The sequence below is a fragment of the Chiloscyllium plagiosum genome, chromosome 6, assembly GCF_004010195.1.
Source record: "Chiloscyllium plagiosum isolate BGI_BamShark_2017 chromosome 6, ASM401019v2, whole genome shotgun sequence".
NCBI classification, from domain to species: Eukaryota; Metazoa; Chordata; class Chondrichthyes; order Orectolobiformes; family Hemiscylliidae; genus Chiloscyllium; species Chiloscyllium plagiosum.
This window is the reverse complement of record NC_057715.1, coordinates 58006272-58020188: the sequence shown is the minus strand read 5'-3', so window position 1 is coordinate 58020188 and position 13917 is coordinate 58006272. Positions and strand designations below refer to the sequence as shown.

The following is a 13917-nucleotide window of genomic DNA, read 5'->3' as shown; positions in this document are numbered from 1 at the left end:
GTTCCTAGGCGGAAGATGAGGCGCTCTTCCTTCAGGCGTCGTGTGGCCAGGGTCTGGCGATGGAGAAGGCCAAAGACCTGCATGTCCTTGGCGGAGTGGGAGTGGGAGTTGAAAGTGTTCAGTCACGGGGCGGTTGGGTTGGTTGGTGCGGGTGTCCCAGAGGTGTTCCCTGAAACGTTCCGCAAGTAGGCGGCCTGTCTCCCCAAAGTAGAGGAGACTACATCAGGTGCAGCGGATACAATAAATGATGTGTGTGGAGGTGCAGGTGAATTTGTGATGGATATGGAAGGATCCATTGGGGCCTTGGAGGGAGGTGAGGGGGGAGGTGTGGGCGCAAGTTTTGCACTTCTTGCGGTTGCATTGGAAGGTGCCGGGAGTAGAGGTTGGGTTGGTGGGGGGTGTGGACCTGACGAGGGAGTCGCGGAGGGAGTGGTCTCTCCGGAATGCTGATAGGGGTGGGGAGGGAAATATATCCCTGGTGGTGGGGTCTGTTTGGAGGTGGTGGAAATGACAGAGGATGATATGACTTATCCGGAGGTTGGTGGGGTGGAAGGTGAGGACCAGTGGGGTTCTGTCCTGGTGGCGATTGGAGGGGCGGAGTTCAAGGGCAGAGGTGCGCGAAGTGGAGGAGATGTGGTGGAGAGCATCATCGACCACGTCTGAGGGGAAATTGCACCCGATGTGGTATCCTCTGCATTGGGGAGACAGGCCGTCTACTTGCAGAATGTTTCAGGGAACACTCCCACTCCCACTCCGCCCCTGGATTCAGCACCACCCTCTTGACCTGCAATCTTGTTCCTGACTCTCCGCCCCCATCCCCTCTCCGGCCTATCACCCTCACCTCTTCCACCTATCGTATTCCCAGTGCCCCTCCCCCAAATTCCCTCCCCCCTACCTTTTACCTCAGCACGCTTGGCGTACCAGTCTCATTCTTGAAGAAGGGCTTATGCCCGAAACGTCGATTCTCCTGCTCCTCAGATGCTGCCTGGCCTTTCTAGCCTCTAATCTGCTCTTGTAGCCAGTGAATGTATATGGTGAGTCCAGTTGAGTTTTTGGTCAACAGTAATCCCCAGGACATGAAAGTGGGAAATTCAGTGGCGGTAACACCAATGAATATCAAAGGTAGGTGGTTAAGTTGTCTCTTATTAGAGATGGTTATTTGTTTGTTGCAAATGCTGCTTGTCACTTGTCAGCCCAAGACCTGTCCAGGTCTTGTTGCATTTGAATACGGACTGCTTTAGTTTCTGAGGAGTTGTGAATGATGCTGAATGTTGTGCAATCATTGGCCAACCTTCCCACTTCTGACCTTATGATGGAGGCAAGGTCTTTATTGAAGTGGCTGTGACATTGGATGATGAATGTGATGTTCCTTCTCATGAATATCCTCATTTTCCTATTTGATACGATACTGCGGCAATCAAAGATTCTCATTATCTATTGACACCTCATTGGATCCTCCAGGGCAAACCATCCAATGATTGTTTGGAGTCTCTGGCTGTACTGTATTGAATGAACCCTTAGATCTGACATGAAAACTGTGCAGGAGACATCGTATGGCCCTTATTGTCTCCAGTGGGAGAAAGTGTTGCGTTATATGTATGCTGGGTATTATAAGACATAGGAGCAGACATAGGCCATTTAGCCCATCGAGTCTGCTTCATTGTTCAATAAGATTATGGCTCATCCGATAATCCACAAGTTCAACCTTCTACTTTTTCCTTATAACATTTGATTTCTTTTATGGATTAGAAACCTGTCTAACTCAGCCTTGAATATACTCAATGATCCAGCCTGAACAGCACTCTGTGGTCAAAAATTCCACCGAGACATCACTGTCTGAGAGAAGAAATTCCTTCTCATGTCTGTTTCAAATGCTTGACCCCATCTATCCTGTCAAGTTTCCTAAAAATCCTGTATGTTTAAGTGACCTTTCATTCTTCTATATTCCAGTGATTATAGGCCCAATCAAATCAATCAATTCTAAGACAGTCCTTCTATACCTGGTATCATTCTTGTGAACCTTCTTTGGGCTGTCTTCTATGCCAGTAAGGAACCCATAACTGTCATGATATTCCAACTATAGTCTGATTAGTGCCTTGTATAGTTTTAGCAAAACTTCCTTACTTTTATACTCCATTTCCTTTGAAATAATAGCTAACATTCCATTTGCCTTCCCTATTGTCTGCGGAATATGGATGCTAACTTTTTGCCATTCATGGATGAAGACTCCCAAATCCCTCAGTTCTGTAACTTTCTGCTGTCTTTTCTCCATTTAAATAATATTCAACTCCTCTATGCTTCCTGCCAAAATGCACAACCTTACATTGCCCTACAATATATTCCATCTGACAAGTTTTCATATGGATTTCTGAACTCTATCTCTATACAGAGGTATATAGCATCAATGCTTCTTTTCTCATCAGCATGCCATTTCACGGAGACAAGTGACTGTGAGTCCCTATACTTTCTCAGCATCGTGAAGGCATGTTTTGTATTGGAAATTTTGTATTAGGAGGCTGCTGCACATCTACTGGAGGTTATTGCTAGTCCTCGACTTCTAGGCATATGTGCTCCTCAAAACGTTACTATGAGCACTAAAGTGCAGTAGAAATAGTAACAAAAACTTCTCTGCTTGCATCCACCAGGAATAGACAAATGAGCCACGTGGACAATATCGGAATTAAATCAGCTGCTCAGTAATGTGGTCATTCAGCAGAAACTGCCTGCAAGTTACATTTCAACAGCATCTTCCAAACATTGGGATATGAAAACATTTGACAAGGAGGGCAATGGGATATCTGCACATTGATCCTTTACATTATAAACCTTGTTCATAAATATCCTGCTCAAGTCAGTTGGAGGTTGTAGGAATGGTAGGAGGAATGAGAAATTTTCCCTCCATCTCCATTCTCCAGATTAACCAGGAAAGGCAGCATTACAAATAAAATAATTGTGTGGACATTCTGTACTTCAAAATGTGAGGTGAGGAGCTGTTGGACCTTGTATAGGCTATGACATCTTGGAGGTGATTGTGAATTGTGCAACTAAGGGGAAACTTTACAGCTCACTTCACATTACTTCTGCTTCACAGCTATTACTGGGATTAATTTGTAATGTTCAATGACATGGTCAAAATTGTTTATGGGGAAAGTGAGGATTGCAGTTGTTGGTGATCAGAGTCGAGAGTGTGGTGCTAGAAAAGCACTGCCAGTCAGTCAGGCAGCATCTGAGGAGCAGGAGAATCGATGTTTTGGGCAAAAATCCTTCATCAGGAAATTGGTTATGGTCAGGTTTTGTCAGCAATATAGTTGGTCAATGCTAATATGGTTCACATCCAAAATTCTGTACAATAGAATAGCAAATGTCTTCAACCTGCATTATGTGAGCATCTGACTAATTGCCCCTTGAAGGGTTTTACATCGCTCACAAGTATCTTCCTCTGAGATAAAAGAATCTTACTCCACCGGCATTCTCTCTAGGTAAGCTGGCAGCCATTTTTTATTTTCATTGTGCTTTTACATTCTAGATGAAGATGGAAAATAACACAAATTCATGCAATAAGTTGCACGTTCAGCTTGTCAATCAAGATGAATCCACCCACACAACCTAAATGTCCCCTTGTTGCTTTGCACTTCCTGTCAACCCCATTTGGTCTGATCTTCCCCAATTTATATCCAACTCTTTTATTTAGCTTTTCATCCCTTAGCCTCAGGCTTAAAGCTTAGTTATGCTAAACATTGCTATGCATTATCCCCTCCCCAGTTAAGCCAAGGTGGTGGTTACTATCAATGACCTCCCTCTTATAGTACCCCATGGTCAATCATGTCCCACTCTCATGTTTTGAGATCCCCCCCATTCATAATTATTATTCCCCCTATTATTAACATGTTGCCTCCACACCCCACAATTAACATTACCAACTTCCCTACCATAACAGTGCTTTGATAAATCCCCTTGACTTTCAGTGAACATTTCCCCAGGACTAGCCATGGTCCAACTCAACTTACTTGAAACAACAACCCCGACTCACTGACTGATATAGATGCAGATTGCCAACTGACTTATCACTAATCTCCAGACTGGTGGCACTGGATTTGCACAACTGACTGCGGTTCACTCCCTAGACTGTAAGAATATGCTAACCCTAATCCTGAACCCCTTCAAGTGGCCGACCTACTGTTCCAAGTCGATGGACTGATTTCATATGATGCCCTTGACTGATGGTGCCCCTACACCCTGAGTTCCCTTGACCTGACTGATGACTATTCTCCTTAGACTTTGAACATGCCATTTCATTGAAGCACAGTCAATGTGTTTGCCACATAAACTGCTGGCACATGCTGTAGTTATGACAGTGATGTAGCACAGTGCAGTACAGTGACATGTCCACCCCTTTACTGATCACTGCTCTCAAACATTGCAGACTGCCCGATTTTGTGTCTTTATGAAAAAAAACAAGACAGAACAGAAGAACTGTGAGGCTGTAAGTTCTGAATGACTTCGAAATGTGCAAAAATGCAAGGCAAGGGAGAGATAGCAAGAAATCCAAGGAGGTGCAAACTCATTGATTGCTGAAAAAGCAAGCTAAGGGATGCACTCTAGTATGTGAGATGGATGCTTGTCCCTTCATGCAAAGTGGCCTGGCAACAGCATTGGAATGAAAGGTGTTGGTGAGCTTAAAACAGTGGCATTGAAGTGCTGAACTGTTCTATAAATAATTGGGAGGTGCATCACAATCATGCGATGAAACTGGTGCTTGTACCATGCCAGCCTTCATGTTAAAAGTTGCAAGTGGTTGCTGAGATGCTGGGGAATGCTTGTCAAGATGGATACCCAGAGAAGACACTAGCAAACTGCAGTTGTCAGGTATCCACTAAAACTTCCATATCTGAAATTTTCAGTTTCTTTCCACTGCCTGGGAAAATAGCAAGTTGCATAGAAATGAGGTGAGGCTCGACAATAATGAAATGTTAATGTGTGCAAATGGACCCCTTACTGCTCGCTGTTGAGATTCTCAATAGTTGTTAAACCTTATGTGCAAAGTTGGACTTTTCATTCTCAGCATGTTTTCCCAACTGACTTGCCACTGCCCACATCATTCAGAGCCCGGGGATATTTCACACTGCATGTCAGGTTAGCTATTCTATTATTAACTGATTTAACAATGGCAATGCTTGCATCATGTCCAGATCAGATCCAGTAATTCAATATGAAGTTAAAAACTCTGCATATAGCACAAATGGTTAAGAAAATGATACGACTGCCATTTTCTGCTCCATTATGTTTCTATTCTTACACTTTTATTAATATTGTTATGCAATGGAAAAATGCACATTGGCAGAGCTCCACTGCATACAGCAATGTGCAAGTAATTCAACAATTACTGTAAAGATCCAATGTTTGTCTCACTTATAATGGGCAGTAAAAACATTAAAACTGCCACCCTTTATGTACCAAGCAAAACAAATTCTGATATTTTGGAATGATTACTTGCTAAATTTATTTTCAAATGTTTTATTTTGACAGAGTTGATGCAGACATACCTGTAAAATGTTCTCCAAATTCCTGTTCCAGCTTCAGAGCTCTATCAAATGTCTTTCTGCCTTGCTCTTCTGTTAAGCGTTTATTAATTTCCCTGTAACAGAAAAAGCCAGCACCACATCTTAGACAATGTTTACCAGGTAGCTTTTCCATATATGTAGGAGAGGCCAGAGGGGATCATAGTGTGATATCATGATTTCATTCACACTGTGGTTAAGTGGAAAAATGAACATATCGCAGTGATCACTAAATGTCCAATATTCTAAAGGCAATCACTGTATGGAATGAGCCCAATTATAGCAGACTCTTTAAATTTCACAAAATGATACAACCATAGTCAATATCACATGGAAGAAAGACTTTCAGTTCATTACATCTGTGTCAGCTGTTCATATTGGGATTAATAGAGCTCATTTATATCTGAGGTTAGTTGACCACTTGGGGCCTAATTAGTGAATAATTTTACTCGACATCCTAATTAATACCAAACAGTAAGCAGAAGATTATAGTTCATAGAATAGGTGAATGGCTACAGCACAGAAGGAAGGCATCAATGGCTCTCTGAAAGAGCACTTTATCTAGACACACTACCCTTTCCCTTTTTCTCTTCAAATATTACCTGAATTTCTTTTGAAAGCAAAAATTATACTTGTATCCACCACAAACTCAGATAATCCATTCCGCATAATCATTCACCGCTCAAACATTATTGTTTGCCATTCAATTTAAATATCCCATTGTTTTTAATCTGTCCAGCAACGGGACATTTCTCCCTGTCCGTTTCCTCCAGATCATACAATATTTTGAAGCTGACACCTGAGTTATCCAGGATGTATGAGTCAAAGCAACTCTCTAGATATCTAGTGTAGATCGGCAATAGTTGGCTGTTGTGTCATCAACGATTTTAATATTGTGTGAGACAAATCCTTTTCTGTCCACAGAGGTAGCTAGTTCATGATAGGGTGCTCTGATTGGTATAAGGGTGCAAATGATTGCATTCTCAACCTGCAGAAGCCAGTGATGATGGTGAATGCTAATACCCTGGTTGTCTGATTTTTCATGTCAAGCAGCAAAGAGATAAATTAATTGCCTTGTGTGACAACAGCATCAGTGAAATTCCAGATGAAACATATGAGTTGAAGATTGTGAAATGTCTCAGTGGTCCCCAGTAGCTACAGAATGTTCCACTGGCAAAGATATTAATGGCAGCTGCTACCTTTCGAATTACTGGATGGGATTGCACCCAGATCTTCTCAGCACAGGCCCTTGTCCAAAGGCTGGCATGGTAGGACATGATGGCTCAGCATGTCCCGAGACATCTTGCACACGGTTTCTCATTCATTCTGCCCAGTATTGCTTTGAGTTCAAGCTGATGTTTCTATAACTGCATCTACTAAACCTGATCTGCTTTACACACAAGTTGCTCCAGATCTTCCTGTAAACTGGCAGTTTTTTTTAAAATTGGATAAGCAGAATTAGACCATTCTGTCCATTGAGTCTGCTCCACCATTTGATCATGGATGATACGTTTCTCAACCTCATTCTCCTATCTTTTCCCATTACTAATCAACAATGATCTGATCCCCTTACTAATCAACAATGTATCCATTGCTGTCTTAAAGACACTCAACGACTAAGCCTCCACACCCTCCTGGCGCAATGAGTCCCATAGATTTAGCACACTCTGACCAAAAAAATTCCTCCTCATCGCTAAGGCATCATCCCTTCATTCTGATTGTTGGTGATACAATGTTTGTAGTTAATCCAGCTTCCTTTCTTTCTATTTCAGCGCTTCATTAATCATTGTGACATAAGTAGTCTTATCCCCAAAGATTTCATCATCTCGGAGATAGCACTCTTATGTTTGGATTTATCAAAAGCTAGTTGTTTAGCCTTTTCCTCCTGAATTTTTATTGCCAACACCAGAGAGTCGAGATCTTACCTTCTTGAATAGTCTGCTTCAGTTTCTGTTGTGGGGTTCATACTTGAATGATTCTATGGATGGTAATGAGTGCAGGCCATGGCAAACATGTATGCCTGCAGTCACTGGCCCAGCAGTGTCTTCAATGTGGAACATCTAAAGCTTCTAGGCATACTGATTGCATTTACAATCCATCATTATTGATAATGCATATGAAATAGGTGAGCCATCACATGCTGGAAGTTTTACATTTGTAGGCAGTCTGTGTATACATGTATTTTAGAATTTGTGCCTGAATCTGGAAATCATATATCTGAGTGTTGTTTAAATTCTGTTCTGTTCTGCTGTGTTCCAATTTAAATTAGGAAATTTTCTGGACATTCTGACAATATGTCTTTAACCTTCTTTGCTTGCTGTTGATCCTGTACACACCATGACCGTTTGCCTTTCTCAAGTGAGTTAAACTTGAAAGGGATTTGTTTGTCTTCAAGAAAACTGTGTTTTCAATATTCTTTGACGTGTAACAAACAAAAACATCAAGGGCGATCATGCACTTAGCATAATTTAAAGTTGTTGGCCATGTGTTTCACCTGTAGTGTAACTTGCTTGCTGACTGTTCAAACATGAAAGGCCATGTTAGCATATTTTCAAACATTGTGCACCACATCATGTTCATGAAATGATTTAGCAATCATTCACTTATCACAGATTAATTAACTCCATGGGTTAGTTGATTAAAAACAGCAAAACACAGTATAAGTTGTGAAGAAGACATCAATGATTAGCCTCTGCCATGCTTCAGTCACTTTCACCAGAGCTATGAGAATGGTAAATGCGATTATACCTGATATTCTTCCCTATATAAATACTGGCTATGTTCTCTCAGAGGTTAGTTGCTCATTAAAGGCCCAAGCACTAAATGCTCCATGTGATTCAGCATTTGTGGTCCTTTGCCATCAACATCACAGAAGTTTAGAGGGTCTACTACAGTTTGGATTTCTTTCCAACTTGACAATATCTTATCCCATGCATGTTAATCATCCTGCCTGAATGCTAAGTGGCTCAACAAAGAATGCCAGAGTGGCTTTGGCCTGAATCAACTGATAGGAAGCCCCCGTTACACTAATTCGTCTCAAACCCTACTACACAAGCCATCTCCTAGCACCCTTTGTCTTGTATTTGTGAATGTGGCAGATATTGTGTGATGATTTGCAGCCCAAAAGACTATGTGTGAAAACCAATGGTGAAGCTCAGGGCTTTAGTGAATGTATCGTACCCCAATGAATTCTTGTTGACTTGAAAGATCACATGATTCCAATTAAGCTACAACATACTCTCAACAGCGCAACATGAGTTCAATGAGAATTGGATGGTGTGAGGTACTCTTCTAAACAACTTTAAAACAATTCAAATAAATATCAGCCTTCAAAGATGCATTGTAACAAGATAAAATCTGAAATGTAAGTTAAAAAATCAAAACTAAGTGTGATTTTGGGGTCTAATGACATATATCAGACCGTTGGTACTCTCCGGGCATAGAAGACTATAGTGTATACTTGGGCATGGATATCACTGTGAAAGAGGGACAGATACTTGAGCCGATCAACCCCTTCAACTGTCGCTACCTGGACCTGTTCATGGGCACTTTTGTCAGGTGCAGAAACAAGGACGGTATTAATTAGTTCTTCTAAACTCAGCTAAATAAAATTAAATCAAATTAAACCAAAGCAAACCAGGTCAAAAGAGTGCCAGATCCTTATAACAGACATCAATGGTGTAAATTTTACAGAACAAATTTTGAATTGAAATATAACATTGTTTTGAAATTTAACAATGCACTCTAGCCTCTGCTATGCCAAATAGTCATACAAAGCCTTGAGTGTGCCAATGGACACTACATCCTCTCTCTCCACGGCCACCCAGACACAGACGTAACCATAAAAATAACCATGGAAGATGGGCATTGAGACTGGCTGAATAACCTTATCAACTGCCCACAGCCTGTGCCAGTTTATCCCCACATTGGCCAGATTCAGGAGCAGGCCTGTGATGAGGTTTTCTGATCTGCACATTCTTTTCTATAGGAGCATGGGCCTAAAACACAAACAAACTTTCCAAGCAGCCTCCTTAGAAAGTAGAAAAGTTGTTGCAAATAAGGTGCAAATATCATTACTAGCCTTGTATTCTATCCATATTGAGACCAGAGCGACCATGATTTGCTTGACTCCTCCCTCAAGATGTACAGTCCCCTCCCTGTCTCACCAGATCTCACCTTACTATCTTCAGTTGTTCTCTTTGAGTGTAACCATTCTCTCAAATAATGAATACAATCAGGCCATTCCCCCAAGTTGAATTGCTTGCAGCCTTGACAATGCCATGGATTTATCCTACAAAAGTCACCTGTTTGTCTATCGCCATTTTCCCAAGACAGACTTTTCAACCTGATTGACCTATCAGCCAGGAAAGACATTTGGACAGGTACAGGGCCAGGAAAGATTTAGAGGGATTTGGGCCAAATGCAGACAAATGGAACTAGTTCAGTTTAGGAAACCTGGTTAGCATGGACAAATTGGGCTGAATGACTCTACGAATCTATGGCTGGGATGACTTTGCTTTACTTCCAGGACCATGGCCTAATCTCCTGACTGAAATAAAGCCAATTCCTGGACTTGCAGTTGACCAACTGCCTGATTGGTTATAGCCAACCTTTGGACAAAAAGTGGCTTGGTTCTCAGACTGATTGTTGTACCTACTGACTGGAGGCTAATTTTGCCCCAGTAAGCAACCCTCTAATTTCCCTTTCGCACATCACAATGCACTTCATGCAGATGCAGTCTGTTTGTTGAGGATGCTCCTGGCACATGCACCACCTCTGACTTGACAAGAACCACGACATACAGAGACATGTACCCTCCCTTTCACATTGATGTTTCACCGTGTTCTACAGCCACATGTTGGTTTCTGTGATAAAGTGCCACCCGTGAGATCACAGCTGCTGGCTGATGCTGCCAGTTAAACTGTGACCTGTGAAGCTGAAGTTGGTAGTTTTACTCTTTTCCAGTTGGATGGGGCAATGGTCCAGGAACACATTCTGTCCAAGTTCCCATAAACGCAGTTATAGCAGTTGTATAAGTTACAGCATGATGGCATGGGCCATCAAGAGGCAGCCAAAGCTATGTATTCTCTTCGACTGGAGGTTGAAGAACAAAGTTGTCAGGCACTTTCTTGGTTTATGCAATCAAGTTTCTGAAGTGTTGAGTATCTTGATTGAACAGAAGTTAAATGGGAAAGTGAAGTTAATTCTGATGAGTTGTGCAATTAATGAGATGCAAATGCATGTATGTAGGTTTCTCGCCACCTGATGGCAAGAAAGTAATCTTTCCATCCAAGGAGGGAGAATTTAATTGCAAAAGTTCATCTCAATGGTGAGAATCTAATTATTGGACTATCGCCCAATTAACTCATCACACTAGCTATTATTCTCACCATCTCAGGGAGTAGAAAATTGCACACTGAGACATTTAAATACCTCATTAGCTGTTAGTTTTGTCTTGAATTCATGAACGTGTACAGATCCAGAACATAAATAGACTATATAGTAATCAAGAGAAGCTGATAAGGGAAGAAAAAGTATTTTAAAATGTGATGCTGAACCCTGGTATTTTTCATCCAAACTCATAGCCAGTATATGCTCCTTAGATAAGTCCTTTCAAGAATTGTAGCAAAGCATAAAAACACTCTAAAATTTTAAGGGAAAAAAAGAACCTGTGTTTATATTGTAATAATCACATCTTCAAGAGGACCCAATCTACTTCATAGCCAAGAATTGAAGTACTGCTGTCATGTGGAAATATGAAGCCGTCAAACTGCATGCAACACAGCTCCATAAAAACTAATAAGACAATTGATCAGTGAAAACATTTTGTGGTATTGGGCAAACAATAAATATTAGTTGATATATCAGCAAACCTCCCTTACTCTGCTCTGAATAATATGAGTCAAAAAGTGTAGTGCTGGAAAAGCACAGCCCGTTAGGCTGCACCCGAGGAGCAGAAGAGTCAATGTTTCAAGCATAAGGTCTTCATCAGGAATAATATCATCCAAGCCGAGAGGGTTAAACAGAATACACATATCATTTGCAGGGAACAAGATCATAAGGGTTTCAGAAACAAGTCTTATTGTTACTGTATATTGATTACTGAATATTCATGACTGATGTAGAGAAACTGTAAGTGGACAGCTGGTTTTGCAATGCAGAGTGATGCCAACAGTGTAGATTCAATTCACTGGCTGAAGTTACCATGAAGGATTCTCCTTCTCAATCTTGTCCCTCACTTGAGGTGGGGTGTCTCTCAGGTTAAATTTACCACCAGTAGTCTCTCTCTAATGAAAGAGCAGCCCTACGGTCTGTGAGGACTATAGTAACTTTACTTTTAACTGAAGCTAACAGAGTAGTGACTGTAAATAATAGAATTATTCGGTATTAATCAAAGGCAATCATTTCGACATTATAAAGGTAGCTGGTCAGATTGCAACAAGGGTGCCCAGTTTTAGTCACTCACATAAAATGCATATAGCTTAAAGAGCCTGATCTCCGTTTCAAAGGCCTGGGTTCAATTACTCTCGGAAATCAACTGATAGAGATTTATAAAATAAGGGAAGTGCTGGATTGCTTTACCATGAATAAATCAGCTCAGTTTGTTAGATTGGGGCAGAAAAAGGCACATGCATTTTACATGTAAGAATAGGTGTTCCATCTTTTCCCAGAGAATAATGGTTCTCTGAATGCATTGCCATGATGGTCTCTTTACTTCATGGTAAAACAGAGGAACCAAGTGTGTCATGTGATCTGTTATGAGTTCTGACCAATGACAAGCCTCTGTGGTTTGGCTACCATGAGTAGGGTTAGGTGACTGGCTCACAGAGACTAACAAAATATGTGTACAGTGTTTCACATCAGAAAACAAAAACAAGGACAAGCTGTGCTGACTATGGACAGACTTTATGCAGCAGAGAGGAGAAAGTTCGGGTCCTCTTTTAGTTTCCAGGCAAAATGTAGGAGAGAGGCATTTGAAAGATTCCTGAAGATTTGCCTGGCAAATCCATGAGCAGAAATTCTCAAGTGAATCTTACTGTTGGTACTCAGTTTGGAAATTCTCCATAAACTGAGGGAAGCATTTTACCATTGTCACTTAGTGCTACTACTTGGCACAGTAGGGAGACAGGAACCCAGCGATTTGCTACAAAGATTGCAATCTTGTGAAGAATGTACTGTAGTGTCTATACATAAAATGTGGGGTTATTGATCACATTGATAAAATAAAGGTTATCTTTTCTGTGATTTAGCGTATTCTTCTTCTTGTGTTTTTGCAAATGCATAACGAGGGAAGTAGAGTTGGTTTTAAACTAAATAAATGGGCAAGGGCTCAACTTTGAGAAGTTATGGTGAATTCAAGAGAGGAAAGTGCAACAGAGGAAGGATCTAAAATGGGAAATGATAAACAGATAATGACAGGAAGGGACAGAGAATGCAGATCGCCAAGCAAATCAGCAGATAAGACTAGAGACTACAAAAATAATAAAAGGACAAAACTTAAGGCATTATATCGAAATGCACATAACATCCAAAACAAAATGGATGAACTTGCAGAACAAATTGAGACAAATAAGTACAAGCCAATGATCATAACTGAGACGAGGCTGTATGATGACCAAAACTGAGAACTGAATATTGAAGGGTATGTGACATTGAAGGAGGATAAGAAGCTAGGATGTAATGGAGGATTAGTTCTGTTAATTAAAGATAACATTAGCATAATTGAGAGGGATGACCTAACTTAGGGAAACCAAGATTCAGAAGTACTCTCAGAAAACATAAGGAATGATAAGGGCAAGAGGTCTCTTGTAGCAGAAGTATACAGGATCCCTAACAGTAACCACATGCAGAAATTAGAGCTTGTCAAAAGGGTACAGCAATTATCATAGACAATGTTAACTTACATATAGACTGGAAAATCAACAGGAAAAATATAGTAGATGAGAAATACATTGAATGTTTCCAGGATAATTTTTTTGACTGGCATGTTATAGCACCAAGCATACAACAAGGCATACAAGACCTGTTTTTGACCAATGAGATATGATTAATTATTGACTTCATAGTGAAAACATCCTTGGATAGCAGCAACCAAATTATGGTTGAATTTTTGCATTCCGTTTAAGGGAGAGAAGTGTAGGTCTAGAATTATTTTTTGAATTGAAGCAAAGACAATTCTGAAGGCACGAAAGCAAAGTTAGCAAAAGTTAACTGGCAATTTGGATTAAGTGATTGGTCAATAGAGATTCTGTGGTAAACATTTAAGGTGGTGTCCCAGAAATAGCCAAACAGATACATTCCAAGAAATAAGAAAAATTCTAAGGGAGTGAGCCTGCCATCCATGGTTAACTAATGAAGT

The 13917-nt window shown here is 40.8% G+C and overlaps 1 protein-coding gene across 15 annotated transcripts in view; it reads right to left on the bottom strand.

Moving 5' to 3' along the window:
* The window catches only part of dlg2 (discs, large homolog 2 (Drosophila)), a 968837-nt gene that overhangs the window by 7423 nt on the left and 947497 nt on the right, over nt 1-13917 (bottom strand). For all 15 annotated transcript variants that reach the window (XM_043691613.1, XM_043691618.1, XM_043691619.1 and 12 more), the window contains one exon: nt 5544-5635. In XM_043691613.1, the coding sequence (XP_043547548.1) occupies nt 5544-5635 (92 nt within the window). The remainder of the gene's footprint in view (nt 1-5543; nt 5636-13917) is intronic.